At 46.9% G+C, this 27,340-nt stretch overlaps 1 protein-coding gene across 1 annotated transcript in view; it reads left to right on the top strand.

The window, feature by feature from the left end:
• Positions 1–27,340, top strand: part of nol4la (nucleolar protein 4-like a) — a gene marked incomplete at both ends in the record, with an annotated part of 66,898 nt that overhangs the window by 4,124 nt on the left and 35,434 nt on the right. The window contains 5 exon segments of the mRNA XM_084333884.1: positions 5,828–5,899; positions 5,901–5,937; positions 5,940–5,983; positions 10,475–10,586; positions 22,683–22,792. Of these exon segments, the coding sequence (XP_084190010.1) occupies positions 5,828–5,899; positions 5,901–5,937; positions 5,940–5,983; positions 10,475–10,586; positions 22,683–22,792 (375 nt within the window).

Here is a 27,340-nt window from a genome sequence, read left to right as displayed (position 1 = left end):
AAGTTGTCACGAAAGATCAATTTGCCCCAAGTCAGTGTATTCTTTGTTAAGCGTCACTTTGAAATCTGTGACCATTAACCCGTTTTAATACCCATCATCGATCAACTTCAATCAAATATGATATCACTCTATATATCATGAAAATATTGCAACTTGACTAACTCCATCCCGTCGACAGGACAATTGAAACGCCACACGGCCTCAGGAAGATACAGTGGGCTCCTCATTGACGTGTGTTTAACAGCAGAGGCACGTCGGTGGGTATAATGATCAGCTTGGTTTACAAGATATCGATTATCCGCCGCGGACCATGAATCTTTTTCTCAATTCAAACCGTCGGGAATCCAGAGTTCAGGGAGGAAGGACTATATGCCCTCGAATCCGCAGCTCGGGAAATCATCCCTAAAAAATGTTGTGCCACACTATCAAAAAATGGACGAGGAACACACACACACATCATTATTATCTGCTTAATTAGTCCGTCTCTCCCCTGAGAGCTCTCCTTCTGTGGAGGAGGGGGCAGAGAGTCAAAAGAAGAGTAGTCCTTTCATCCAACAACATTTGCATGAATACTAGCTTTGCATGGCACGCTTCCAGCGCGTAATCCTTCCTTTTTGTTCCCCCCCCATCTCTGCTTTTGCTTATTAGGGGAACCACATGGGCTGATATTCATGAGTTGAAACAGCAAACGCTTCAGTACCCAAACAAACCCACACACCTATGCTTCCTCGTTGACACTCAGGCTACTCCTCTGTGTTGAGGCAAGATGTCATTTGTTTACATCGTTTAATTTGTTTTTTAAGATGCACATGATTCATATTGGCACACACACACGCACGCACGCACGCACGCACACACACACACACACACACACACACACACACACACACACACACACACACACACACACACACACACACACACACACACACACACACACACACACACACACACACACACACAAAACACTCAGCGACTATGAAACACTTCTCTGTTGAATGAGGTGGAGATTTGAAGTAGTTCATGTCAATATTGTTTATTTGTAATGTGAAGTGTGTCGTCGGGCGTTGAAATATGAATGAATGCCGGTTGGGAATATTTACCGCATGTATCTGTCAGTTATGGTGTGTGAGGAGAGTGTGTGTGTGTGTGTGTGTGTGTGTGTCTGTGTGTGTGTGTGTGTGTTCGTACAAAGAGGGGGTCGCTGATCGCACTGCTCTCTGTTTCCTCCCCTCAGCACCCTCTCTGTTGCCATGGAGAGGCTGTTCTTTGCTTTCCCATAGGAGGAGAAATTAACACCATTTTTAACTGGCCTGGGGCCCACCCCACCACCCCCCCCCCCCCCCCCCACCCCTGTGTGGGAGAGAGTCTGAGTTCTGCTCCACACACATACACACACATACACACACACACACACACACACACACACACACACACACACACACACACACACACACACACACACACACACACACACACACACACACACACACACACACACACACACACACACACATACGCGCACACACACACACACACACACACACACACACACACACACACACACACACACACACACACACACACACACACACACACACACACACACAGCCTTTAAGACTGTGATAATCTTACTGCCACACCGCTGTCATTTTTAATGCCTTTGCAAGGCCAACAATTAACAAACCGGGACAGTATGGTAATAGCGTCAAAATGGTGAAAATGATTGTGTGACGTTACAGTTTGAGTATGTGTGTGTGTGTGTGTGTGCGCGTGCACGCGTGTGCCTATACTCATTTGCATATGATTTTGAGCCGGTGAGCATCAACGGTGCCAGTCCTCGGACCAGAGGGACGTCACACACTCTATCAAATAACGCTCATCAGGGGAGAGAGAGAGAGAGAGAGGCAGGCAGAGGGACAGAGGGGTGGAGCGCAGCGCACCTAATGTGGATTTAATGAAGGGGCTTCAGGAATTGAGGGGAGAGGGGAGAGGATGATGGCGAAAATAAGGATTGAAGGAGGGATGGGGGGATAGCAGGGGATGGGTGTTGGGAGGAAGAGGGGAACTGTGGTGTTGATGATGCTCTCTCTCTCTCTCTCTCTCTATCTCTCTTTTATGTATATTATTACACTGTCCCAGTCCCTTAACCTACCACCCCTCTTATGGACCTCTACCTTTCACTCTCTCTCTCTCTAACGAACCCCTTGACACACACACACGCGCACGTGCGCACGCACACACACACACACGCACGCACGCACGCACACACACAGCGCACACATATGGAAGACACAAGGACTCTCCCATTTATATGTCCATTAGCCCCATGATGGATTTACAGAGGGGGAGAGGGGGGCCTCTAAAAGGTGACCTGTTGTCACATCTGCAGTGAGATAATCTGAGTCATGAGCACTGTTGACACAGCCATCTTTACCTCCGCGCTCACCACCACCGCCGCGGTGCCACGGCCGACACGCTGAAGCCGCGTCACCTCACAACACGCGGGGGGGGGGGGGGGGGGGGGGAGGAGGGGGAGGGGGAGGGGGGGGGGAGAAGGACCCCCACCCCCAATCCCCAGATTTTTTATTTTTAATCTGGTCTCAGGAAGGACCTGTAGGATGTCGTGTTCATACTGTGGTTTTGGCGACAGGGTTCGATGATATTGCTTCTCCTCTCCACAGTGAAAGTAGTGCTGACATGGCCTTGTGTCGTGTGTGACATGTCTTCTTCTGTATCTCCTTCGCTGGCCTGTCTGGTGTGACCCAGCTGCTGCCTCCTCCGCCTCTGACCTGCCTGTGTGTGTGCAGGACCGCTCTCTCTCTCTCTCTCTCTCTCTCTCTCTCTCTCTCTCTCTCTCTCTCGCTCCCCTCAGCGACTCTCTCTGGTACACTGTGTGTGTGTGACTGCCAGGGGGTGGGGGTGGGGGGGGGGGGGCAGCCGACTCAACCCCTCCAGTCTCCTAGCAACAGAGCGGTTTGGAGCGGGACAGGGAGAGAGAGAGAGAGAGAGAGAGAGGGGGATGGGCGCTGGTGTGCCACGGCTGGGGAGAGCAAAGTCCTACGGGATTAGAAAAGATGGAAGGAGGAGAGGAGAGGAGAGGGGGAAGAGGGAAGAGGAGAGGAGAGTTTTGTAGTGATAGGTATACGTGTTGCCAGTGATTAGTGAAGCTGCCATCTCTCTATCCCTCTTTAAAACGGCATGTTGCTGATGAGACCAAATATTGAACGAGCCATTCAACAGCTGTTCTCCTCTGAGATGCTTGGGCTCCACATTGCATGCTATGCTGAGTAAACACGTGCTGTATTAAACACACATAACACACACACACAAATGTTTGACTGTTTAGAGTTTGGCATATTTCTCTGGTGATCTTACAGCCGTGTGGAAGGACCCAAGTCCTTTAGACTCTGTAAGGCTGGGTTGACTGGAAGGATCCAAGTCCTTTAGACTCTGTAAGGCTGGGTTGACTGGAAGAATCCAAGTCCTTTAGACTCTGTAAGGCTGGGTTGTCTGGAAGGATCCAAGTCCTTTAGACTCTGCAAGGCTGGGTTGACTTGGTGGCTGGTCCCTGGCAGGGAGGAGGCGCTTGCCTCGACTCACCATGTGATTCACCCAAAGGCTCTCCTTTTATTAAGAGAGGCAACAGGAATCACACTGAAATGTACGACAGGGGCACACAAGCATTCCACCGATTCCAACGCTGGGGCGGATAGCGATGTACGTCCTCGAGTGTGTCCGTCTCTGGGCTCGACTCGTGGGGCTGAGTCGAGGACATGGATGGATGGATGGGGGGGATACACTTGTTCACGGTATCCTGTAGGTACGGTGGATATTGTGTCACAGCAGGAGAATCTTCTGTGGAGGATGCAGAGGTGCGGAAGCGCTGTGCGCCCCCCGCGGCTGTGTGAGATTATCCAAATCCGGCGTGAATGGACCTGACACTATTGTCCCGGGCGGCGACGGTGATGTCACCAGAGAATGATGATACCTACCTAGTGGGGATAGATTAAGGTGGCGATGATGAGGTGGAGGATTCCTATCATTTCATTTATTATCCTTACATTTAGCCCATGCTGACATGGAGAGTGGCTAGAGAGAGAGAGAGAGAGAGAGAGAGAGAGAGAGAGAGAGAGAGAGAGAAAGAGAGAGAGAGAGAGAGCGAGGGCCGGATTAAAACAAACCCGCTCTGTGAGCTGGTTTTAGTTGCCATGGCAACGATCATTACCTCGCACTTGGGAGAGCAGGAGCAAGGAGAGGGGGGTGAAGAAAGAACGGGACAGAGGTAGAGGAGGAAGGGATGGAGGCGGGAGAGGGAACGCTGATGGGGGAGGAACGCCAGCGTCTGAACCCAGAAACGGCAGACAAATGTCAGAGAGGGGAGAGAGAGCGCAGTCCCTGGGAGCCGGGGGCCCACCGACCTGAACTCTGGGGCCCCTGAAGGCCGTAGTCAGGAAGGATGACTCCCCACCTTTTCACAAAATGTCAGGCCTTGTTATACATTGTGGTTGTAAAGGATTGCAGTTATACCATCCATAAGAGGCTTAATCATGGGGGGGGGGGGGGGGGTAAGTCCATTTGCAGTTTTTATGATGGTGGCCTGCACACCTAGGCTCATAGGCGTAGATTTAGGGGGGGTTGCAGAAGGGGACATGTGCCGCTCAATATTGAGAAGAGGTAAATTGGTCCTGCTCCAAAAATATAGCTAATATGAAGGACAAGCCCCTCCCCAAAAGAGGTCAAAAATAAGGGGGTCAAAACATTTATATATCCTTCTTACGTGTAACTATATATTAGACAACAATTTCAGAGCCTTACTGCATTATATTCCATTGTATCTGTGTCAGCGGGGTACCTGAATGTTTTATTTTATTTTACATCCCACCATAAATTGATGCAGACAAGCCACAAATGTGTGCATAAAAGTACACCAGAATGCAGGAAATGAAGAGTTCGATGCTCAGAATATCCCGGGGGTCAGACAGACCCCGCGCGGTCCCCCCCCCCCCCCCCCCCCCGAAGTGGGACAGACGTGTTGAAGATGAACAGCGAGCAGAGGAACTCGCGAGGTAAATCAGAGATCTAGCCCGAGAGCAGCACGGAGCCGCGCTGACGGAGAGCCCATGTGGTGTTGTGTTGTGTTGCGGAGGGAGGCCGTTGTCCTGGCGATTGCAGTTCCGTGGCATGTCACATGACCCTCTGCCCCGCACACCTGCCCGAGAGAGATCGGTGGCAGTTTCTATGGCGACGGGGTCAGCGGTACGGGAAGCAGGGTGGAGGTGGGAGGGGCTGTCGGTCTGTTATTTTTAAAATGTGGCAGGGACGAGGCGAGGGTAACAGTAAGGGTGACGGCAGCCCCGAACGCGAGCGAGGGTCTAGATACCTCACACCGTGACGCCGCGGGGAAGCTTGTCAAACACAGATTATGGATTCAGAGAACAATGGATGATTGTCCAAACAAGGCAAGTTTTATGGGTTCTGCCCCAGTGGCGGCGGTGAGGGTTCTCTGCAGGGGCGTGCACAGACAATTTGGGGGCCAGGGGCTCAAGCTACAAAAAGGGCACTTAAAACTTGGGGCAAAAAGGGCTCAAGCCCCCCTTCTGTCCTATCTGCGCACGCCACTGGTTCTCTGGACAGTGTATGTTTTGTTGACTGTCTATGTCCACATGTCCTATGACTCATGATGCCTGAGAGTCCATATTGTTTCCTGTTCAAATCACATGGCTATTTGTAGACATTACTTCAGAGATACAGTACTGTAGATGATACATACACACGCGCACACGCCATTCACAGGACGGGACACTAAATTAGACTCTGTTTGCAGTCCTCAGACGGGGGTTCGGCCCAGGACAACTCGTCCCTGAAGCGCGTGGCGGTGGTCGAAGACTTCTTTGACTATCATTCATGCACATGCTCGTGAGATGGGCGCGGATCCCGCCGAGCGCCCAAACACGCCGGGCAAAAGAAGACGTACAAAGCGGTAAGAGAACACGCGGCAAAGCACGCTCACCAAATCTATATAACCGAGGCACACACGCACGCACGCACGCACACACACACACACACACACACACACACACACACACACACACACACACACACACACCACACACAACACCACACACACACACACCACAACTATATATAGTGTTTTTCTGAGACTAAAGACGCCACGTAGCTTAGACACACAAAGACGTCTTATTCTCAGCATCAGTAGTTACCAAGGCAACAATCAACCATCCGCTGATCAGGAGACAAAAAAATAAATAAAAAATTAACTATATGAAAGAGAATAAACCGCGAGTGTCACACCACGGAAGCCTCCGGAATAAGGGCCGCGCTGTCATATGACACAAGGAGGCGTGGTCTCGGGGTGTGGTGTCCTCTACTAAGTGGCACGAGATAAAAATGAGGTGCTTTGTCTGCCGCTTCAGGGGTCTGTTTGTATTGTGAGGCGGGTTGGCGGTGGGGGGTGGGGTTTGTGAGGCTTAAGCACCCCTCCTCCCTCTGGGACGAGAGCAGCCGGAGAGCCAGTGCCCCTACCCCGTAGAGAGGTCCTGTCACGTCACATAGCGTGTACCCTTTTGAGGAGGCAGGCAGCACCACCGGGCAGGGCATAATATGGAACTGTCAGCGTGGCATTCCGGGAGGTGCAGACTCCTCTGGGTGGCCTTTCTCTCTCGGCTGCCTCAAGGGGTCGGGGGGGGGGTGGGGGTGGGTTGGGGTGGTGGTTGGGGTGTGGGGGTGGGGGGGTTGGGCACCCCTGCCGCCTCTCCATGGTCACGTGAAGGTCGCATTTAACAGGGAAACGCCAGGGGGGGCGCAGGGGCAGAGATAAACAGAGAAGGGAGCTAGAGCTTGAGAGAGAGAGAGGGGAGGGAGGAGAGAGAGAGAGAGAGAGAGAGGAGAGGGAGAGAGAGAGAGAGAGAGAGAGAGGAGAGAGGGGGGGGTAGATATGAGTCAGCTGCACCTGGGAAGAGCGGAGGAAAAGAGAGAAGATAGAGAGCATGAACACCGGTTCTGTCTCGTGCCTCGTGTCAAAGCAGCGACATATGTAGAAGGCAGGAGCCGGAAACCGGGCATGAGAGGAGACCTGGAAAGAGGGGCTCTGCTGAGGTGACACAGAACCACTGGTTCTGCTGGTTCTGCTGAGGTGACACAGAACCACTGGTTCTGCTGAGATGACACATAACGTAAGGTTATCCTATAACCCTAGTAGTTATATGAGTATAGCGAGCGCTCTGCTCTATTGGAACTATCCCTTTATCCATTCTAACAATGAAAAACTTTCTCCACATGTACACACCTATTTACCTCCGCGTCCTAATCACGCCGCCATCCCCAGTCCTAAGAGGGGGGTAGGTACGCGTGTCGATCCAAAACATCACAGAGGGCGCCACCAAGATCGTCAGGACGCGAATGCACTGCTCCTGGTGGCCCACCTCATGGGCGCTCGGTAGAGATAAAATCTCCTTCCCAGCCGCCCGCATAAAAAATGCTGTTTCTATGAATTGGGCAACCAAGGCGCGCCAGCCCATAACGTGGTTCCACATTGAAAGCACCCAGGGCCAGCGCTATATGCACGTTGAGAACCCGAAACACATCAATGGTGAATTCTAATAAGAAACACCAGACAACGTTCCCTCCATGCTGTCTGGGACGAGCAGCAGGAAGCCGGTCAATAAGACACAGACACGTGTCTCATATGACGCGTCTGAGGGTAAACCCTGTCAATTCTGCTCTTTACACAAGAGGGGAAGACAGAAAATCCCCCAGAGAGACCTCTACGTGAGTAACAATTGAAAAAGATATATGTAATAATTGGGCCAAGTGACCAAAGGCCCAATACACACTTTAATAGAGAGCAGAGCAGAAAACAAACAGTTTTAGAATGCATCGCATCATCCAACTTTGACAATGACAGCGGTCTGCAGCACAGAGCCTGAAAAACTCACGGATGTCTCATGGCCAATAGAAAACGCGCCTAGTGACGTATTCCATGGCCGGGGAAATCCCGTGACCCACCCATCCTAATATGGAGTGGAACCAGGGAACCCCCCCCCCCTTCCCCCTCCCTGTGACGCGCTGACCCCACAGCCCGACAGGGAGACTGACGGACAGGAGGCCCAACCCCCTGGCCAATCAGTAAAGGGGGGAGGGGTTTATCAGTTCACCCCATATGACCCCTCACCCCTGATACGATGCAACAACAAAGCAGCGCCATGACACCAGTTGTTAGCGTGCTACATGAAAGCGTATATACCTGTTAGGGTAATAGCTTTACATTCTGCACGCCAGCCACAGACGATAAACTTGTTTGTGTAAAAAACAGGCTTTTATACAAGGCTCAGGCTCATGTGCGAAACTTGCTACCTGCATTTTTATACCTTTACCCTAAAGTAAAGAAAAAACAACAGATTAAAGAGAGGGTCCAAAGGACCTTGGTACAATAGCTATATATGTAAAAAACGTCTGCAGTCTAACACTCAACCCAGTTGTGGACTCAATGCCACGTTTACTTAAACGTAGAACATGAATACACACAACCCCCTTCATACAATAAAAAAGGCAAAAGTTCACTCTTACTACTGCAAGAAGAACGCCATCTTTTATGACGAGAGAAGACATAAGTCCTCGACCAAGTGCTAGCTACAGGCCTTGCTAAGTCATACATAATAGCGACCAAAAAACAATTTTCAGAGAAAACTGCACCACTCCCTAAGCAAGAACACAACCCCAACAGTAGCTGAGGGTTCACACCGTATCCCCAAATATATAGTGAATAAACACACGTTTTGTAACAAAAAACAGTCCCTCACCAGGAGGGACCCTTTATTTAATAACAAAATCATATTTTGGGGAGGGGGGAGGGGGGACAGGGGCAAACAGGGGAGTCACTAGCGTCGCCTGCCGCGTGCAGAACGCCGTTTGCCCCCACAGGAAGCCGGCCCGGAGAGACGGTGCTGAGGAGCCTCCTGGTCACGTCGATCCCTACCGTTCCCTCCGGGCGCAGGACGACTGGCTGCAGCGGTAGCGGCACTTCCTCCCCTCCTGGCTTTCTTCGCGGAAGGCCCAGCAGCGGTGGTGGTGACGGTGGCAACGGCCGCAGGCCTCTGCCGGCGTTGCCTCCTCCTTACGTCACCGGTGGCATTGGGTCGGCGAAAATGGGGTTGGAGCACGGAGCGCTCCTCCTCCATCTCCCTGCAGGCTGCCGTCATCTGCTGCATGGCCGACCCGAAAAGTCCAGCATCGGAGAGGGGGGCTGTGAGCAGTGGAATCCTCCTCTGTTCCAGCACCCGCGCCTGCTCCAGCCAAAGATGGCGCTAGATTAGAGTGGCCAGGGCGCGCTCCTTCCCGGCGGCTATCGACTGCAGCTGGGTCAGATGCAGGATGGCTCCAGCCGCCTGGACGTGGAGGTACCGTTGATGGTCATCTAGTACCGCCCCGCCCGCCATCAGCCCCGACATGTAGCGTGCCAGCTGCGCAATGTTGGAGGTTGCAGCTAGGCTCTGTGTCGAGGCGATGTACACCTGGTCACTCCATGAAGCCAACTGCCTAGCCGACTTCCCCTGGGGAACTGGCTTTCTTAATGGCTCCCACACCATCTCGGGGCAAAGGATGGATGCCATCGGGCTATCAAGTCGAGGCACCCCGTCATTTAGCCCCTGGACCAAACCCACCACCCGCGTGACTGGCACGTAGGAGGGGGTAAGGCCAACGATGCGGGATATTACCTGTCCCCGCACCACTTAAGCCTCCATCGATGGGAAGAATGGGCAGATAACGCCCGTCTCTCTCACTGGACGACGTTGCCAGAGATGACCTATCATGTCATCGGGAACAGGTGCTGGCAGTGGCTGCGGCAACGCCATGAGCCATGAGCTCGGGGAACAAGGCAAGCAACTCCACTTGCATACCTTCTTCCACGTCACTCGCTGGGGCGTGGCCTGGTCACGTGCATGAGTGCAAATTGTTTGTTCATGAGCACAGTAGGTGCTAGGAGATAAGAGTTATCTCATAATGGCAAGAGCGAGACGCGATGACCAGTATGATATATAACCACTGGTTCTGCTGGTTCTGCTGAGATGACACATAAACATAACCACTGGTTCTGCCGGTTCTGCTGAGGTGACATAGAACCACTGGGCGTAAAGGTGCACGGCACAAAAATACCAGGAAATAATATGGCAAAATACCTGCACCTCAGTGTGAACTCTATACGTCCGTCCCTCTGGATTCACTGTTCTCCCTGACCGCGTCCCCTCCGTCCCCTCCGATCCCTCTGCTTCCTCCGCTCCCTCTGTCCCCTCCGCTCCCCTCCGATCCCTCTGCTTCCTCCGCTCCCTCTGTCCCCTCCGCTCCCCTCCGTCCCCTCCGATCCCTCTGCTTCCTCCGCTCCCTCTGTCCCCTCCGCTCTCCTCCATCCCCTCCATCCCACCCATCCCCCCCTCCTCCTCCTCCCCCATCACAGATAGCAGAGACGTACGCCTTCCTGCCCAGAGAAGCGGTGACGCGGTTCCTGATGAGCTGCGGCGAGTGTCAGAAGAGGATGCACATCAACCCCAGCACGGCGGAGTTCAAAGGTAACGCGCCGTCGTCTGACCCGGGCGCCATCTGTTCATGCTGAAGGTCTTAACCCTGTCACTGCCGCACTACCAAACGGTTAACCCTTTCACTGCGACAATACACAGAAGGTTAACCCTTTCACTGCCACACGACAGCGACCGTCGGTTGTGTGATAGTAAAGGGTTAACCTTCTGTCGTGTGGCAGTGAAAGGGTTAAGATAAGATAAGATATTCCTTTATTGATCCCCTTGGGGAAATTCAGGCAGCATAGCAGCATGGGGGAGGTACTGGTATGGGCAGGGTAATAGTAGAAGACATAATCATGGCCGTAGCCAGCTATGAGGTCACCGAGGTCTGGACCTCGGTAACTATTTGTAACTATTAAAAAAATAAAAATAAAAAATAAATTATTTTCTTTATTATTTAAATCTTCTTTTTTTTAAAGTTTTGTCAACGACCGGCCCACTACTAGGCTGGGACAGCGGCCCATTGGTGCTGACTGACACTGGGCTGGCCCAATCACATCTCTTACTAAGCACCCCCCCCACCAGTCGTGCAGGTACATGACTGAGAGGGGGGCTGGTACATGACTGAGATGGGGCTGGTACATGACTGAGAGGGGGCTGGTACATGACTGAGAGGGGGGCTGGTACATGACTGAGATGGGGCTGTGGTACATGACTGAGAGGGGGCTGGTACATGACAGAGGGGGGCTGATACATGACTGAGAGGGGGCTGGTACATAACAGAGGGGGGCTGGTACATGACTGAGAGGGGGCTGTGGTACATGACTGAGAGGGGGGCTGGTACATGACTGAGATGGGGCTGTGGTACATGACTGAGAGGGGGGCTGGTACATGACTGAGAGGGGGCTGGTACATGACTGAGAGGGGGCTGGTAGATGACTGAGAGGGGGCTGGTACATGACAGAGGGGGGCTGGTACATGACTGAGAGGGGGCTGTGATACATGACTGAGAGGGGGCTGGTACATGACAGAGGGGGGCTGATACATGACTGAGAGGGGGCTGGTACATAACAGAGGGGGGCTGGTACATGACTGAGAGGGGGCCGTGGTACATGACTGAGAGGGGGGCTGGTACATGACTGAGATGGGGCTGTGGTACATGACTGAGAGGGGGCTGGTACATGACTGAGACGGGGCTGGTACATGACTGAGAGGGGGCTGGTAGATGACTGAGAGGGGGCTGGTACATGACAGAGGGGGGCTGGTACATTACTGAGAGGGGGCTGTGATACATGACTGAGAGGGGGCTGTGGTACATGACTGAGAGGTGGCTGGTAGATGACTGAGAGGGGGCTGGTACATGACAGAGAGGGGCTGGTACATGACTGAGATGGGGCTGTGGTACATGACTGAGAGGTGGCTGTGGTACATGACTGAGAGGGGGCTGTGGTACATGACTGAGAGGGGGCTGTGGTACATGACTGAGAGGGGGCTGGTACATGACTGAGAGGGGGGCTGGTACATGACTGAGAGGGGGCTGGTACATGACTGAGAGGGGGGCTGGTACATGACTGAGAGGGGGGCTGGTACATGACTGAGATGGGGCTGTGGTACATGACTGAGAGGGGGTTGGTACATGACTGAGAGGGGGCTGGTATACATGACTGAGAGGGGGCTGGTACATGACTGAGAGGGGGCTGGTACATGACTGTGAGGGGGCTGGTACATGACTGAGAGGGGGCTGGTATACATGACTGAGAGGGGGCTGGAATACATGATGACTGAGAGGGGGCTGGTACATGACTGAGAGGGGGCTGGTATACAGGACTGAGAGGGGGCTGGTATACATGACGGAGAGGAGGCTGGTACATGACTGAGAGGGGGCTGGCTGGTACATGACTGAGAGGGGGCTGGTACCATGTAGGTCTAACCATTAAAAAGTTAACTTCCCGCCTTTTTTTAAATACACCCGGCTAAATTTGTTTATTAACCCTCCTAGATGACAAATCCATTGAGAAACGAAGTGCCACAGATGACCCAACTACTAGGTCCATATCGTATCATCATAATATTATTTAAAAAATCATTAGGATAAGGGTTCCCTTGATAAAGATTAATGAAAAGGCTGTATAATATACAACACCTGTAGCTCAACTGCAAAAACTGCTTTTTTTTATATTTTTTTTTATTATACATTACAATAAATATCATTACAATAAACACTAAATATATACTATGAGTAAGTAAGTATACAGTATACACAGGTTCAGTATACATAAGGTATGTAATGTTAAAGGGGAGATGAAGCATAGCGATAAACACATAGTCATAGCATCAAATTAGTATTTAGATAAACCACAGAAAAAATCACATTATAAAAATAAGGCGTTTCTAAGAAAAAACGATTTGTAATGTCCATTTATGTAGCATTTATGAACATGGGCGGCGCCATTTTGTTGCTGACGTCACGGTGTTGGTTTGGTGTATACACTGCTGGTTAGCTGCATAGTAAACATGGTCTGTTGGGTCAGTCAAATGTTGCCTACCAAACAACAGGACCGCGGTGGTTCTTTTTGTATTGCTCCTGGCTGTTCAAACTAATTTTACCGTGTGAAAGAGAGGAAAGTTGGTTCATTTCCACAAACTACCAGTGAAAAAAACAGTGTTGTTGGCACATTGGCTCAGGCTGGCTGCACTCAGGCGGCGCAATCAGCCTGTTGGACAGGGAATGAAGATCTGCAGCGAACACTTCATTGCCTCGGATTATGTTGTTGGGGGTGGGAGGTTTGTCCAGAAGACCACTAATCAGCTGAAGCCTGATGCGGTTCCGGCGTTAGCTCTCGGGAGCGATGGCTAGCTAGTTAGCACCAGCCGGGGACCGGTGTTAGCTCTCGGGAGCGATGGCTAGCTAGTTAGCACCAGCCGGGGACCGGTGTTAGCAACCGGGAGCGATGGCACCAGCCGGGGACCGGCGCTAGTTAGCTGAAAGAGAAAACATTTTCTTTCCCTTTTTTTTTAATCATGTCACCCGGGTGCAGAATGTGGGGCTGCTCCAAAGACAACGACAGGGGTACTGATTCTGTGGTACGACTGGGGTACTGATTCTGTGGTACGACTGGGGTACTGATTCTGTGGTACGACTGGGGTACTGATTCTGTGGTACGACTGGGGTACTGATTCTGTGGTACGACTGGGGTACTGATTCTGTGGTACGACTGGGGTACTGATTCTGTGGTACGACTGCGGTACTGATTCTGTGGTACGACTGCGGTACTGATTCTGTGGTACGACTGGGGTACTGATTCTGTGGTCCCATAAAACTTTATAACCCGAATTAACCTGTGCGCTGAAGAACCAGAGAGTTATAACTCTGTTTTGAATTATTTTGGACAGCCAAGAAAGTACAAGAAAGTACTCAACCTCAACTCAACCTCCACTGTAAATTGGAAAATAATAATAATAATAATAATAATAATAATAATAATAATAATAATAATAATAATAATAATAATAATAATAATAATAATAATAATAATAATAATAATGCATTTTATTTGAAGGCGCCTTTCAAAGCACCCAAGGTCGCTGTACAGGGTTAAAAACAAATACAATTACACAGTAAAAACACAATATTACAAAGTTACACATAGGGGAGCAGTTATAATAAACTTAAAATGAAAGTGAATATGCCAGAATGAACAAATGTGTTTTGAGACGGGAAACAAAGGTGGGGAGGTTGTCTATTGCGTGGATGTCTTGTGGTAGGGAATTCCAGAGGCGGTGGCACAGTGGGAGAAGGCTCTGGATCCCATGGTATAGTCAGACAGGAAGGGGGAGTGACAAGTTGGAAGGAAGAGGAGGATCTGAGTGACCGAGAGGGAGCGTAAAACTGGAGAAGTTCTGGAGAAGTATAAATGGTGCATTTATATAGCACTCACTCACACATACACACACCGATGGTGGAGATAACTATGCAAGGTGCCGACCTGCTCATTGGGAGCAGTTAGGGGTTAAGTGTCTTGCACTTTAACACGCTGCCCGGAGGAGTGGGAATCGAATTTGGAACCTTCCTAATCCCAGTCCGACCGCTCTACCTCCTGAGCCACTGTCGCTCCCACTGTCTTTAACTATGAATGGACACAACACTATGTAGATAATAACGTTTGAAAACACTGTTCCTCTGAAAACCTAAAACAGAGATAGATGGTTTCATCCTCTGAGGTAGGCCTACTCATAATGAGGTTTGAATTCTTGTTCAGACCTGTTTGCAATGCTATAATATAAACCCAGGGGTGTAAAAAGTACCCAGAAATGATACTTAAGTGAAAGTATGGGTACCGTCTCAAAATCTTACTCAAGTAAAAAGAGTATCTGGCTAAAAACACACTTGAGTAAAAGTAAAAAAGTTTCTACTTTTAAATGGACTTAAGTACTAAAAAGTAAAAGTAAAAAAAAAAAATTCTGACTGTCTATTCTTCTGATAGCAGGTGTTTAATCAAAGATCCCTGCTTTCTAGTCTTGCACAAGGACCAATCAGCATGGGTATGGGCGGGTTAATTTTCCATTGATGGGGATTTGATTGGTTGTTTTTAAATAAAGTGCGGCCGCAGGATTAATAACGTTAGCGTTAGTTCGGCCAGAGAAACAAATATACTAATTAAAATGGTTGGACCTGTGAGATTTGTACTTTGTACTTTGTAGGTCTGCATTTTAAATGTAAGGAGTAAAAAGTAATTTTTTTTCTCTGAAATGTAAGAGTAAAAAGTATACAAACCTAATAATACTCGAGTAAAGTACAAATCCCCAAAAACAGTACCTAAGTATTGTACCGAAGTACAATTACTCAAGTACTTTACACCCCTGTATAAACCTCATTGGAGTGTGAGAACTCAGCTTATAACTTCATGGATCCACAAAATCAGTACCTGAGTCGTTGTCTATGGAGCAGCCCCACGTTTTACATCCAGGTTGCATCGCAGTGTCAATGGTTCTCTCTCTGATTTTCAGCTTCAGGTGCTTTAGAGTTCACAAATATTGACTGAACTGTCCCGGGGCATGGGAATAATAATAATAATAATACATTTAATTTATATAGCGGTTTTCAAGAACCCAAAGGCACTGACAATAAGCAAAACAAATTAACGGAGAAAAAAATAACCACAGGGAATAAGAAACAGTATGAATATGCAAGACATAAAACCACGGGTAACAAATACAAAGTCCAGTAGGGGAACAATCAGGGAAGTAAGGAAACCGAGGGGACATATGAATTCCCGAATTTCCCCAAGGGGACTAAATACGGCCACGCCCCATTCCCAGTAAAAAGTGGGAATCTCTAGAATGGGTTTCGGGCGACACTGTATACGGAAGTGACGATAGACAACACTTTCTGTTGTCAGTATATGGCAGCATTGGTTTAAAATTAAAAGGTGAAAATGTTGAAAACTACATGAATACATTTCCCAAGATCCTTAGCACAGGTCACAGGTCACTGGGATGTGTCTATTCTTCGCCGTGATCTGAACAGCGGTAAACTATTACTGCGACCTCGGTATAGCGACCGTGAATGGTAAACTAATTATCTTAACAAAAGTGCGCTGGTAGCGTTACATATGTTGTCTAAAGGGGGACATATGGTACAATTTAAGATTTGAATGATAATCGGCATATAAAGGACAACATAAAGCATCGTTAATTTGTAAGAAACCTCAATGAAAACGGTAATATTCGCTATTGTTATGAAAATGTGCTAGAATCCTATACAAATGTGGACACATTTGGTCTACGTTCCGTTAATAAAGGATCATCTTATCTTATCTTGTGATAAGACAAGTGAATTCTCAAAACGGGTGACGTTGCCCTTTAATCGCAGGATCCAGAAAAAAATTATCTATGTTCTATGGATCTATTTGAATGTAATTTAATTTCTTCATTAGTACAGGAAAAGATTTAAAGTAACATTATGTTAAACTGGCCTGACTCAGTTAACCTGATTTACAGCAGGTTTCTATTTTGCCACATATACATGGCAGAAACACGTTACCAATACAAAACAACTGAAAAAAAAAAAAAAAAAAAAAATACATAAACAGCATAGAGACAGACATTACAGAGGACTGGTATTAATTAAGTGGAGTGAGTCAGATGGTATATGTGAGTTGGATCAGTGGTTGCAGGTGTGTCCTTCCACCAGGCTTCCATATGCCTTTTTGAAGTGTGTAATATAGTGTATTACTCTAATGTAATATGGGATCTGATTCCAGATTTTGGTGTATGTATGAAAGAAAATCATATCTGACCATACTTGTTCCTCCAACCACTGTGGTTCAATTCAATCCAATTCACATATCAACAATATGAATCAACATATGACTCAACATGTCATTGGAGGAGATTCCCTGTTGTATAACAATCAATATGAGGCTGTGTGATACTGAATGACAGCTACACACACACACACACACACACACACACGCACACACACACACACACACACACACACACACACACACACACACACACACACACACACACACACACACACACACACACACACACACACACACACACACACACACACACACACACACACACACACACACACACACACACACACACACACACGTATCCCATATCCCCCACCTTCTTGCTTTACCACCAATAATGAATCATCTGATCTGAGGTACGGGTGGCACAGTAGTGCAGTGATTAGCACTGTTGCCTCACAGCAAGAAGGTCCTGGGTTCAAAACCCCAGCAGAGAGGCCTTTCTGTGTGGAGTTTGCATGTTCTCCCCCGTGTTTGCATGGATTTCATCCGGGGACTCCGGTTTCCTCCCACACCAAAGACGTGCATGTTAGGTTTGCTGCCATCACCGTTGACCGCGGTACTGGCATTACAACTGGAGTTGATAGCAACCGCACCACGTGTGGCTGCCCACTGCTCCTAGATAGTCAGGATGGGTCAAATGCAGAAGACGAACCCCCCCAAGGGGATTAACCCTTCCACTGCCGCACTACCAAACGGTTGACCCTTTCACTGCGACAATACGCAGAAAGTTAACCTTTCACTGCCACGCAACAGCCGGTTAACCCCTTCACTGCCACACGACAGAAGGTTAACCCTTTACTATCACACAACCGACGGTCGATTTAACTTCATCAGGATGGTCAATGACAATGACACTATGTAACAACAACAACCCATCATCTACACACACTGCACACACGTCCACATGTACACACTCACCTTACCACTCACTTTATTCACTTTAGAGACACTTTACAGTAACACCCTTTATATTTATCTATTAGAGATGTGCACAACATTTGTACCTCATTTGCACCCTACCCCAAGTTTTGTACCTCTGTATTCTACCTCACTGTTACTCATTTTACTCTGTATTGTATATTGTACTGTATATACTTTTTACTTTATTTTTTATTTAAATTTTTTACTTACTTTCTTTTTACTGTATGTAGCACACTCTCAGGAGCTCATACAGAAACAAGCATTTCATTATAAAGTATTCTGTATTTTGTTCTGACAAATAATAAACAAACTTGAAACTTCAATTTAACTTATTTGGGTGTAAATCCCATAAATAGAACATGTAGCCATCATCAACACGATGTAACAAAGAGGAGCCCATCTCAGTAATGAGAGAGAATTTCCAACAAGACTATGGCAGCAAGCCTATAAGCCCCGGATACATGCCAGTGGGATACATGTTTGTTAATTATGATACATGTAAACAACTGCGTGTGTACCCAGAGTTTAATTTGTGCCAGATCACTATAATAATCACCAGAACAGTGTGTCAGTAGGCTATATTATGTCGTATAAGACCATGTAAGATGTATTGTTACATGGTCAGTCATATTTTATTGTAGACCTATATATATATTCCCATAAAAGCTACTCGTAAATTGCTTGGTTTAAAGGGGCACTTCGCAAAAAAAACAAAACGGTGATGATTTACTTTGCACATAATCTCACACACATCCAAAAACTCTAAAACAGTTTCACACACGTTTCATTTAGTTTGACAGTTATTGTGAGTAAATTAGTTTTAATATGGCCACCACTGATGTTATCAACATAGTTTTTTGTGGAAGAAATGTTTGGGTAAATGTGGCGTATATAAATGAGATGGAAAAAAATCAACAGCTCGGGAGGGTAGGTAGAGCAGTCGTCTGGTAATCCAGAGGTTCCCAGTTCCATTCCCGCTCCTCCCGGGCAGCATGTTGAAGTGTCCTTGAGCGAGACACTTAACCCCCTATCTGTTCCCGATGAGCAGGTTGGCACCTTGCACGATTGCCTCCACCGTCGGTGTGTGAATGTGTGAGTGAATGGGTGAATATGAGGAACAAATTTAACAAAGCGCTTTGGATAAAAGCTGTTATATAAATGCACCATTTACCATTTCCGCCAATGAGGTCAGACAGACAGTGGCGCCTGAACATGGCGATTGAGATGTGCGGCGTCAGCGTGTGAACTACTGCGTTACTGCGGTGTGTGAAGTAAGCAACCGTCAGCCGCACAGCGGAAAACCAGACACAATGGCAAGAAGACAATAGACCTGTCTCAAACCCTGCCCCTTTTCTTGATCCTCCAATCACAACTGTCGCTTACCTCGGACAAACTTGGTTTGTCCGAGGTAAGCGACAGTTGTGATTGGAGGATCAAGAAAAGAGGGCAGGGTTTGAGACAGGTCCATTTCATTTGTTGAGCTTTTTTCAAACCAGTGGGCTGGAGATAGGTCATAGATTATGAAAGGACATATAGATCAGTGGTCGAGACCTGTGGAGTGTTTGTTGTTATGAAGCAGGGAGAAGTAGGCCATTTTGTGGGCTATTGATTTGTTGATGATCAATAATAATAATAATAACAATCAACTTTATTTGTATAGTACATTTCATACGAGAATTGCAGCACAAAGTGCTTCACAGCAGTAATGTAGACATACAATAGACACAGGCATAACATGGGCATAAATATAAACAGGCATAGTATAAAATAGACAAAATAAAAGTAATGCATAAAGTGCAGACAGAAAATGTGCATAAAATAGACAGATTAAAAGCAGTGCAATAAAAGAGCTCTCATTTACAATAATCATAGTGTGGATGTAATGAGTCTAAGTGGCAGAATGTATTAACCCTTTCACGACCACACTACAGAAGGTTAACCCTTTACTATCACACTACAGACGGTGTGGTAGTGAAAGGGTTAACCTTCTGTATTGTCACAGTGCAAGGGTTAACCCTTTGTAGTTTGTCAGTGAAAGGGTTAACCTTCTGTATCGTCACAGTGAAAGGATTAACCCTTTGATAGTGTGGTAGTGAAAGGGTTAAAAGGCTAAAGTGAAGAGGTACGTTTTTTTGGTGCATAATTCACAAAGGCTGCATCCTCTGATTTTCTTTTGATGATCAATAAGGAGGACGATTGATAATAATTCTATTGTGATGAAGACAAGTACACTAGCTATGGCGTCGGCCAATGAGAGGAAGGGAAGGGCAATCCCCCCCCAGAATAGATAGACTGTATGCCGGGAAGTGGTTTAATGTTAATGCTTGTTGTTGGTGTGTGCATATTATGGTATATACTGTATGACAACGTGGGCCACGCATAGTGGGCGTCTGTGGGCAGTGAATACATACTATGACCAATGACAACCTAGCCAGTAGATCCTCCCATATACAGCTGGGCCCGCCCCTGGCGCAACAACGGCCTTATTTCAGCACCACCGATGTCTGTGCTCCAGGCACAGTGGGTTTAACCCTTTCACTACCACACTACCAAAGGGTTAACCCTTTCACTGCGACAATACGGAGGGTTAACCCTTTTCACTGCCCCACGACAAAGGGCTAACCCTTTCACAACCACACTACCAAATAAAAGTGTTAACCCTTTCACTGTGACAATACGGAAGGTTAACCCTTTTCACTGCCCCACGACAAAGGGTTAACCCTTTCACAACCACACTACAGAAGGTTAACCCTTTCACGACCACACTACAGACGGTTAACCGTCTGTAGTGTGGTAGTGAAAGGGTTAACCTTCTGTGGTGTGGTAGTGAAAGGGTTAACCTTCTGTGGTGTGGTAGTGAAAGGGTTAATGTGTTTCGTGACTTGCTCTCTCAGCACCCTCATAATGGCGGGGGGAATAGCATCAAATACACAAGATGACTAAGCAAAGATGCAAAAACAAACAAAGCAATGAAATCGATGAGGACTTGATATATGGTAAATGTAAGTGGGCTGGGCGGCTGGGTGGCGCAGCGGACATTGCACTCGTCACCAACGCAAGAGACACCGGGTTCGACTCCGGCTGTCGGCGTTGCCTCCGGCTTGGGCCAGTCGTCATACTAACTCAATTGGCAGAGTTAGCGGGTGGAAGTCGATGGGTGGTAATCTGGACATTGTGGACAGCGACTCCTACAGGTCGGTTGGGGACGCCTGCACAGCAGAGACAGGAAATGGCGGGGGTAGTGTGAGCCTCCCACACGTTACTCCTCGCCAATGAGAGTCCGTGCTGGCAGGTGAAAAGATGTGACAGGCTGCCTCCTCGTGTATCGGAGGGGACACGTGATGCAAGGCTTCTATCCTCCCTACAACCGGCCAGTGGGGGGCATATGCGAGCAACGTTCAAGACAGGGGAGGGGAGAATTGGCACAGCGGGTAATTGGGATGGGAGAAAAATAGAAAAAGAGGAGAAAAAGTGGATCAAAAAATAAATAAATCCAAAAAATAATAAATGTAAGTGGGCTGCGTTTATATAGTGATTTTATCCAAAGCGCTTTACAACTTATGCCTCACATTCACCCGTTCACTCACACATTCACACACTGATGGTGGAGGCGACCGTGCGAGGTGCCGACCTGCTCATCAGAAGCACTTAGGGGGTTAAGTGTCTTGCTCAAGTAATCGAACCGGGAACCTTCCGATTACCAGACGACCGCTCTCCCTCCTGAGCCACTGTTCCAACTGATAGGAAGGTACTCCAAATCTCCTACGATGAGTGTGCAGTAGTGTCTGCAAATGGCAGAAATGCACTATACCTACGCAATAAGATGAAAATGCATCTTGCATCAGTCAGTCAGTCAGTCAGTCAGTCAGTCAGTCAGTCAGTCAGTCAGTCAGTCAGTCAGTCAGTCAGTCAGTCAGCCAGTCAGCCAGCCAGCCAGCCAGCCAGTCAGTCAGTCAGTCAGTCAGTCAGTCAGTCAGTCAGTCAGTCAGTCAGTCAGTCAGTCAGTCAGTCAGTCAGTCAGTCAGTCAGTCAGTCAGTCATTCAATCAGACAGTCAGTCAGTCAGTCTGTCTGTCTATTATTACTGTTCACATTATTTTTGAAATGTGGCCAATATCAGATTCCAGTGTGAACTGGTCACACCCCTGAACTGACCTGCATGTGCAAATGAACAATATTAGAAGATGGACGTAAAAAGAATTGTGACAAAATTGTGACCTGTATTTGATTTAGGACCACATATGAAAGTGCCCCAAATCAGAATAAAAAAGATCAGATTCCATGTGATTTGTGCTGTTCACACTGTCATGAAAGAATGAGATCTGATTTGGGCCACTGCCTGCAGTGTGAACATAGCCATAGTTAATTTCAGCGTTGGGGCCTTATTGGCTCAATCAGAATTCATGTGCGACATAGAGAGATTTTCATGAATGAATTATATGTTCAGGACCTAAATTGCTATATTGTCGCAGTATTGTAACCATGTCTTTTAAGTGTCTAACTAATTCACCAGTTTGCTTGTTTATGATCTGTATTACACATTCTGTGAAGGTGGAATAGAGACCTTGCAAGGGACGACTGTGTAGCTCTCCGTCTTCTCTGAGAAATATATAAACAAAGACATAATATGAAATATAAATTTGGTGTCTTATTACTGGATCTTGTAATCAAGTCACGGGCAGAGCAGTGATATCATGCTCTTCCAGTGTTTTACCACCTCTACAACTACAGAGATTAGGGCGTTTTCGTTTGAAAGCGGTTGCCAATGGTTACAGGCACTGGAAGAAAAGAGAGCTACCATTCCGAGTGAGGTCTCTACTATTTGTAAATGTTTCATGTTTCAGTGCGTATGGTTAAATTATTGGAAAATGCCTGACAGTGTATTTATCTTTCTGCAGAAAATGATAGACCGACCTCACTGGTCCCGGACCTCATTGATTACAACATGCCCCTCACTGCCACCTACCTAAAGCAAATGAAACTACAGTGTATGACTGCCAACGAAAGGGTAAGGGGAAGAGCAGAGTGCCTTACGCTTCCTTCCTTGGAACTAGTCTGATTAGTTGTGTATGTAAATACAGTTGTGTGTGTGTGTGTGTGTGTGTGTGTGCGTGTGTGAGAGAGATAAAGAGAGAGAGAGAGAGAGAGAGAGAGACTTGGCTGAGATTATTACAATATAGGCCTTGCATTGAATGTTTGCATATAGTTCTCTTTCTTCCAGCATGGCTGCCTGCACAGCAACCATTGTTTTGTACATGCTTGTACAAGCAATGGAAGAGAACGGTTGTTATGTGCAAAACAATGATTGCCATGTGTTTATATATATATATATATATATATGTTACACCCGCTAAGTTCCTAGCTTTAAGAAAGACACAAGAGTGTAGGTTAATTTAACCATAATATTTATTACATAAAAAGGGGTGGACAAAATTACTATAAGCCCACTTCAACCTCATGCTCAGGAACCCCAATCAGTCTTGACCGGGCAGGGTTTTATTCACAGCAACCTGGTGACACTTCACACAATGAAGGAGAGTAATATCAATTGTCAATAAATAGCACTTCATACGATATCAATTGTCAATAAATAGCACTTCATACGATATCGATTGTCAATAAATAGCACTTCACACAATGAAGGAAACTTTATCACACATCAATAAATACCACATCAAGAACTGTATAAAAAGGGATATCAAACTTCTCACAATGAAGTAAACAGATATCCTACCACTCGGTGATTCAACTTGTGCAAACTGTGCATAACCACGGCATCCATATGATAATGGCACACTAAGCCTGCCCGTGTTCACGTCTGAGAGAGGTACCTTGTACATGGGTTGGTGTTATGGTGGGGGGGAAACGGACACACAAATAAACAAACAAACATACATGAAAAGAACTGTAACTAATCCGGCCCAAGGGCAAGACCCAATTCTTTTTGCCCGTCTACCGGCCCATTGGCCCGGGCGGATTAGACATTATATTATAACTACCAAACAATAACTAAAAGTGTTTCACGACAAGAGCAGCTGGACCACTGGTGCTCTGCCGGGAAACAAACACAACATTATTAAAACACTTTATTATTAAAACAATAACACACATAATTATTAGACAACATTACATGCTAAAACAAAGTTCTACATTTAAAATACCTGTTCCCGTCGGTGGTCCTATTATCCTACCGACTACTTTCAATCCCGCTGGGAACCAGGCAAATGATCTGGAACAAACACTCCATGTCACACATATTGCCGGGCACATTAAAACCCGCTATTCCTATACCATAATACTACCACTGCCTACCTTAGCGTGTAATGCTTGTTCCTGCATTCCGGAGTGAGGTGTGCACCTACCTCACTGCACCGGCCGCAACAAACAATTCCAACTAACGTTCCTCCCGCAGGTATCCCCCTATAACGGAATGAATGAATGAATGAAAACTTTATTTAACAGATTGCAGAATGGGTACAATACAGTACGGCTCAATACATACAATTGTTAAGGGGATGCAGACCTGAGAAAGACGTTTGTCTTGTTTCCATCAGGGTCCCCCATTTTCAATTCATATAGACATATATGACATACATGACATACAGATAGTCAGTACTGCTACATCTATACATTTATGACATACCAGATTTGCAAATACAGTACTGTTTGTGATACAGAAGGAGTTAAGAAAAGGGAGTATATACATTTGACGTAGAAACTGTACATTGGAGGAGGTTGGGTGGGGGGGGTTGGGTACATTGGGATATTGACAACCATACTGGGTAATTTACATTGGAGGTGGTTGGGGGGGGGGGGGGCGGGGGGGGCGGGGGGCACACTGTATAAACAAGTAACACTGTACATTGAGGGGGGGGGGGGGAGGAGACACTGTACAAACAAACACAATTGTACATTGAACTATTGACAAAACCATACTAGGTAAATGACTGTACATTGGAGGGGGTTGGGTTAGGATATTTACAGGGGCCAGTGTTGAATTGCAGTCTCCCGTAGGTGTCCCTTGAGAGAGGTTTTGAAAGTGGGTAGTGATCCACATTCCTTTACAGCTTTGGGTAGGGCGTTCCACATTGATGTGGCATAATTGCGAAACGTGTTTAGTCCCTTATTTGAGCCGAATCTGGGTTTAACATGATTTGTGGAGCTCCCTCTGGTGTTGTGATCGTGGTATTCACTGACCTTTGGGAAGTATTTTGACATGTACATGGGTACCTTGGTCGTGTAGTGTATCTTGTAGACCAGGCCCATTGCAAGTTGTTGTACTCTGTCGTCTACTCTAAGCCATCCTAGGTTGTCGAAGTGGGCAGGGGTGAGGTGGGTTCTAGGAGTAAGGTCAAGCAGTAGTCTGACCAGTTTGTTTTGAGATGTTTGTAATTTTGTTTTTAGCGCCTTTGAGGTGCTTTGGTACCATGAGGTGCAAGCATAGTCGTAGTACCCCTGAATGAGTGCTCCTGCCAGAGTCTTCAGGGTGTTCTTGTTTACCAGAGAGGAGATCCGGTACAAGAATCGAGTTCGTTGGTTGACTTTTTTTATTACATTGGATGCCATTTTGTCACAGGAGAGATTAGCCTCTAGGATGGAACCCAGGTAGGTAATTTCATCTTTCCTTGTGACAATATTGTCACCCACTGTAACTGAGAAGCCGTCGGTCTTGCTGAGTTTGTTATTTGAACCGAAGAGAATGGACTCTGTTTTGCCCATGTGTAATGATAGTTTGTTATCAGCGAGCCATATGCAGATTCTGCCTAGTTCCGAGCTGAGGGTTTTTTCAACCTGTAACTTGTTCTTGTCAGAGACCAGCAGGGCTGAGTCGTCCGCAAACAGGAACAAGTTGCAGTCACAAGCTGACGACATGTCATTTGCATAAATTAGGAACCTGGCTCATTGAGGCCCCTCCTCCTTTCTCATTAATGCCACCCGTCATATATATATATATATATATATATATATATATATATATATATATAGGAAAAGATAAACAAAAACATAATAATTTGGTGTCTTATTGCTGAATCTTGTTAGAGCAGTGAGCAGTGATATAATTGATATCATTCTTTTTCTGTGTTGTATACTCTACCACTGCATAGATAGACATTAGCCATACTAGAAAGAAGAGAACTACACAAGGCCTCTATTAATTTAATAACTTTGAGAGAGAGAGAGAGAGAGAGAGAGAGAGAGAGAGAGAGAGAGAGAGAGAGAGAGAGAGAGAGAGAGAGAGAGAGAGAGAGAGAGAGAGAGAGAGAGAGAGAGAGAGAGCGGTGGATGGCTTGGTGCTGTAAAAGAGGGCTTAATTGAAGATTATGTTTTCCTCAAAATCCATCAATGCTATAGTTGTGTTTACTGTAAGCCTATCTATTGTTTTTGGGAAATGTCCATCAAGTCAACGGGAACAGGTAATCTCTCCTCTAAAATGTAAACTCTTTAAATTCAATAGAAAATTAAACGAATCAGCTACTACTACGTGCCCGTTAAATGACGGGAGGGGAGCGGCGTGTGAAATGGGTATCACTAAATGGGCACTAAAAAACTAATTACAACCATCTCAAAACAAGCTAGTCAGACTACTACTTGACCTGACTCCTAGAACCCACCTCACCCCTGCCCACTTTGACAACCTAGGATGGCTTAGAGTAGACGACAGAGTACAGCAACTTGCAATGGGCCTGGTCTACAAGATACACTACGCGACCAAGGTACCCATGTACATGTCAAAATACTTCCCAAAGGTCAGTGAATACCACGATCACAACACCAGAGGGAGCTCCACAAATCATGTAAAACCCAGATTCGGCTCAAACAAGGGACTAAACACGTTTCGCAACTATGCCACATCAATGTGGAACGCCCTACCTAAAGCTGTAAAGGAATGTGAATCACTATCCACTTTCAAAAACACTCTCAAAAAACACCTACGTGAGACTGCAATTCGAAACTGGCCCCTACAAATGTCCTAACCTAGTTGTACAGTAAATTACCAAGTAAGGCTTTGTCAATATTCCAATGTACAGTGTAAAATGTGTGTGTGTCCCCTACCCAACCCCCCCCCCCCCCCCCCACCTCCAATGTACAGCCCTCACCCAACCCACCCAACCCCACCCCACCCATCCAACCTCCTCCAATGTACAGTTTCTACGCCAAATGTATATACACTCCTTTTCTGGACACTTTTGTATCACAAACAGTACTGTATTTGCAAATCTGATATGTCATAAATGTATAGATGTAGCAGTACTGTCTATTTGTATGTCATGTATGTCATATATGTTATGATGAATTGAAAATGGGGGACCCTGATGTAAACAAGACGAAAGTCTTTCTCTGGTCTGCATCCCCTTAACAATTGTATGTATAGAGCTGTACTGTACTGTACCCATTCTGCAATCTGTTAATAAACTTTTCAATCAATCAATCAAAACTATCAGTCGACCTAACTGTGGAGAGTGGCGTGATTTTTTTCCGTAGCCTATGTTTGCGAAGACGCTCTCTGATTGGCTAGCCGCGTACAGCGAAGACCCTCTCTGATTGGTTTAGCGCC

The sequence above is a fragment of the Notolepis coatsorum genome (genome assembly GCF_963971535.1).
Source record: "Notolepis coatsorum genome assembly, chromosome: 17".
NCBI classification, from domain to species: Eukaryota; Metazoa; Chordata; class Actinopteri; order Aulopiformes; family Paralepididae; genus Notolepis; species Notolepis coatsorum.
The sequence above is the reverse complement of the archived record's forward strand: the minus strand, read 5'-3'. Positions and strand labels throughout refer to the sequence as shown.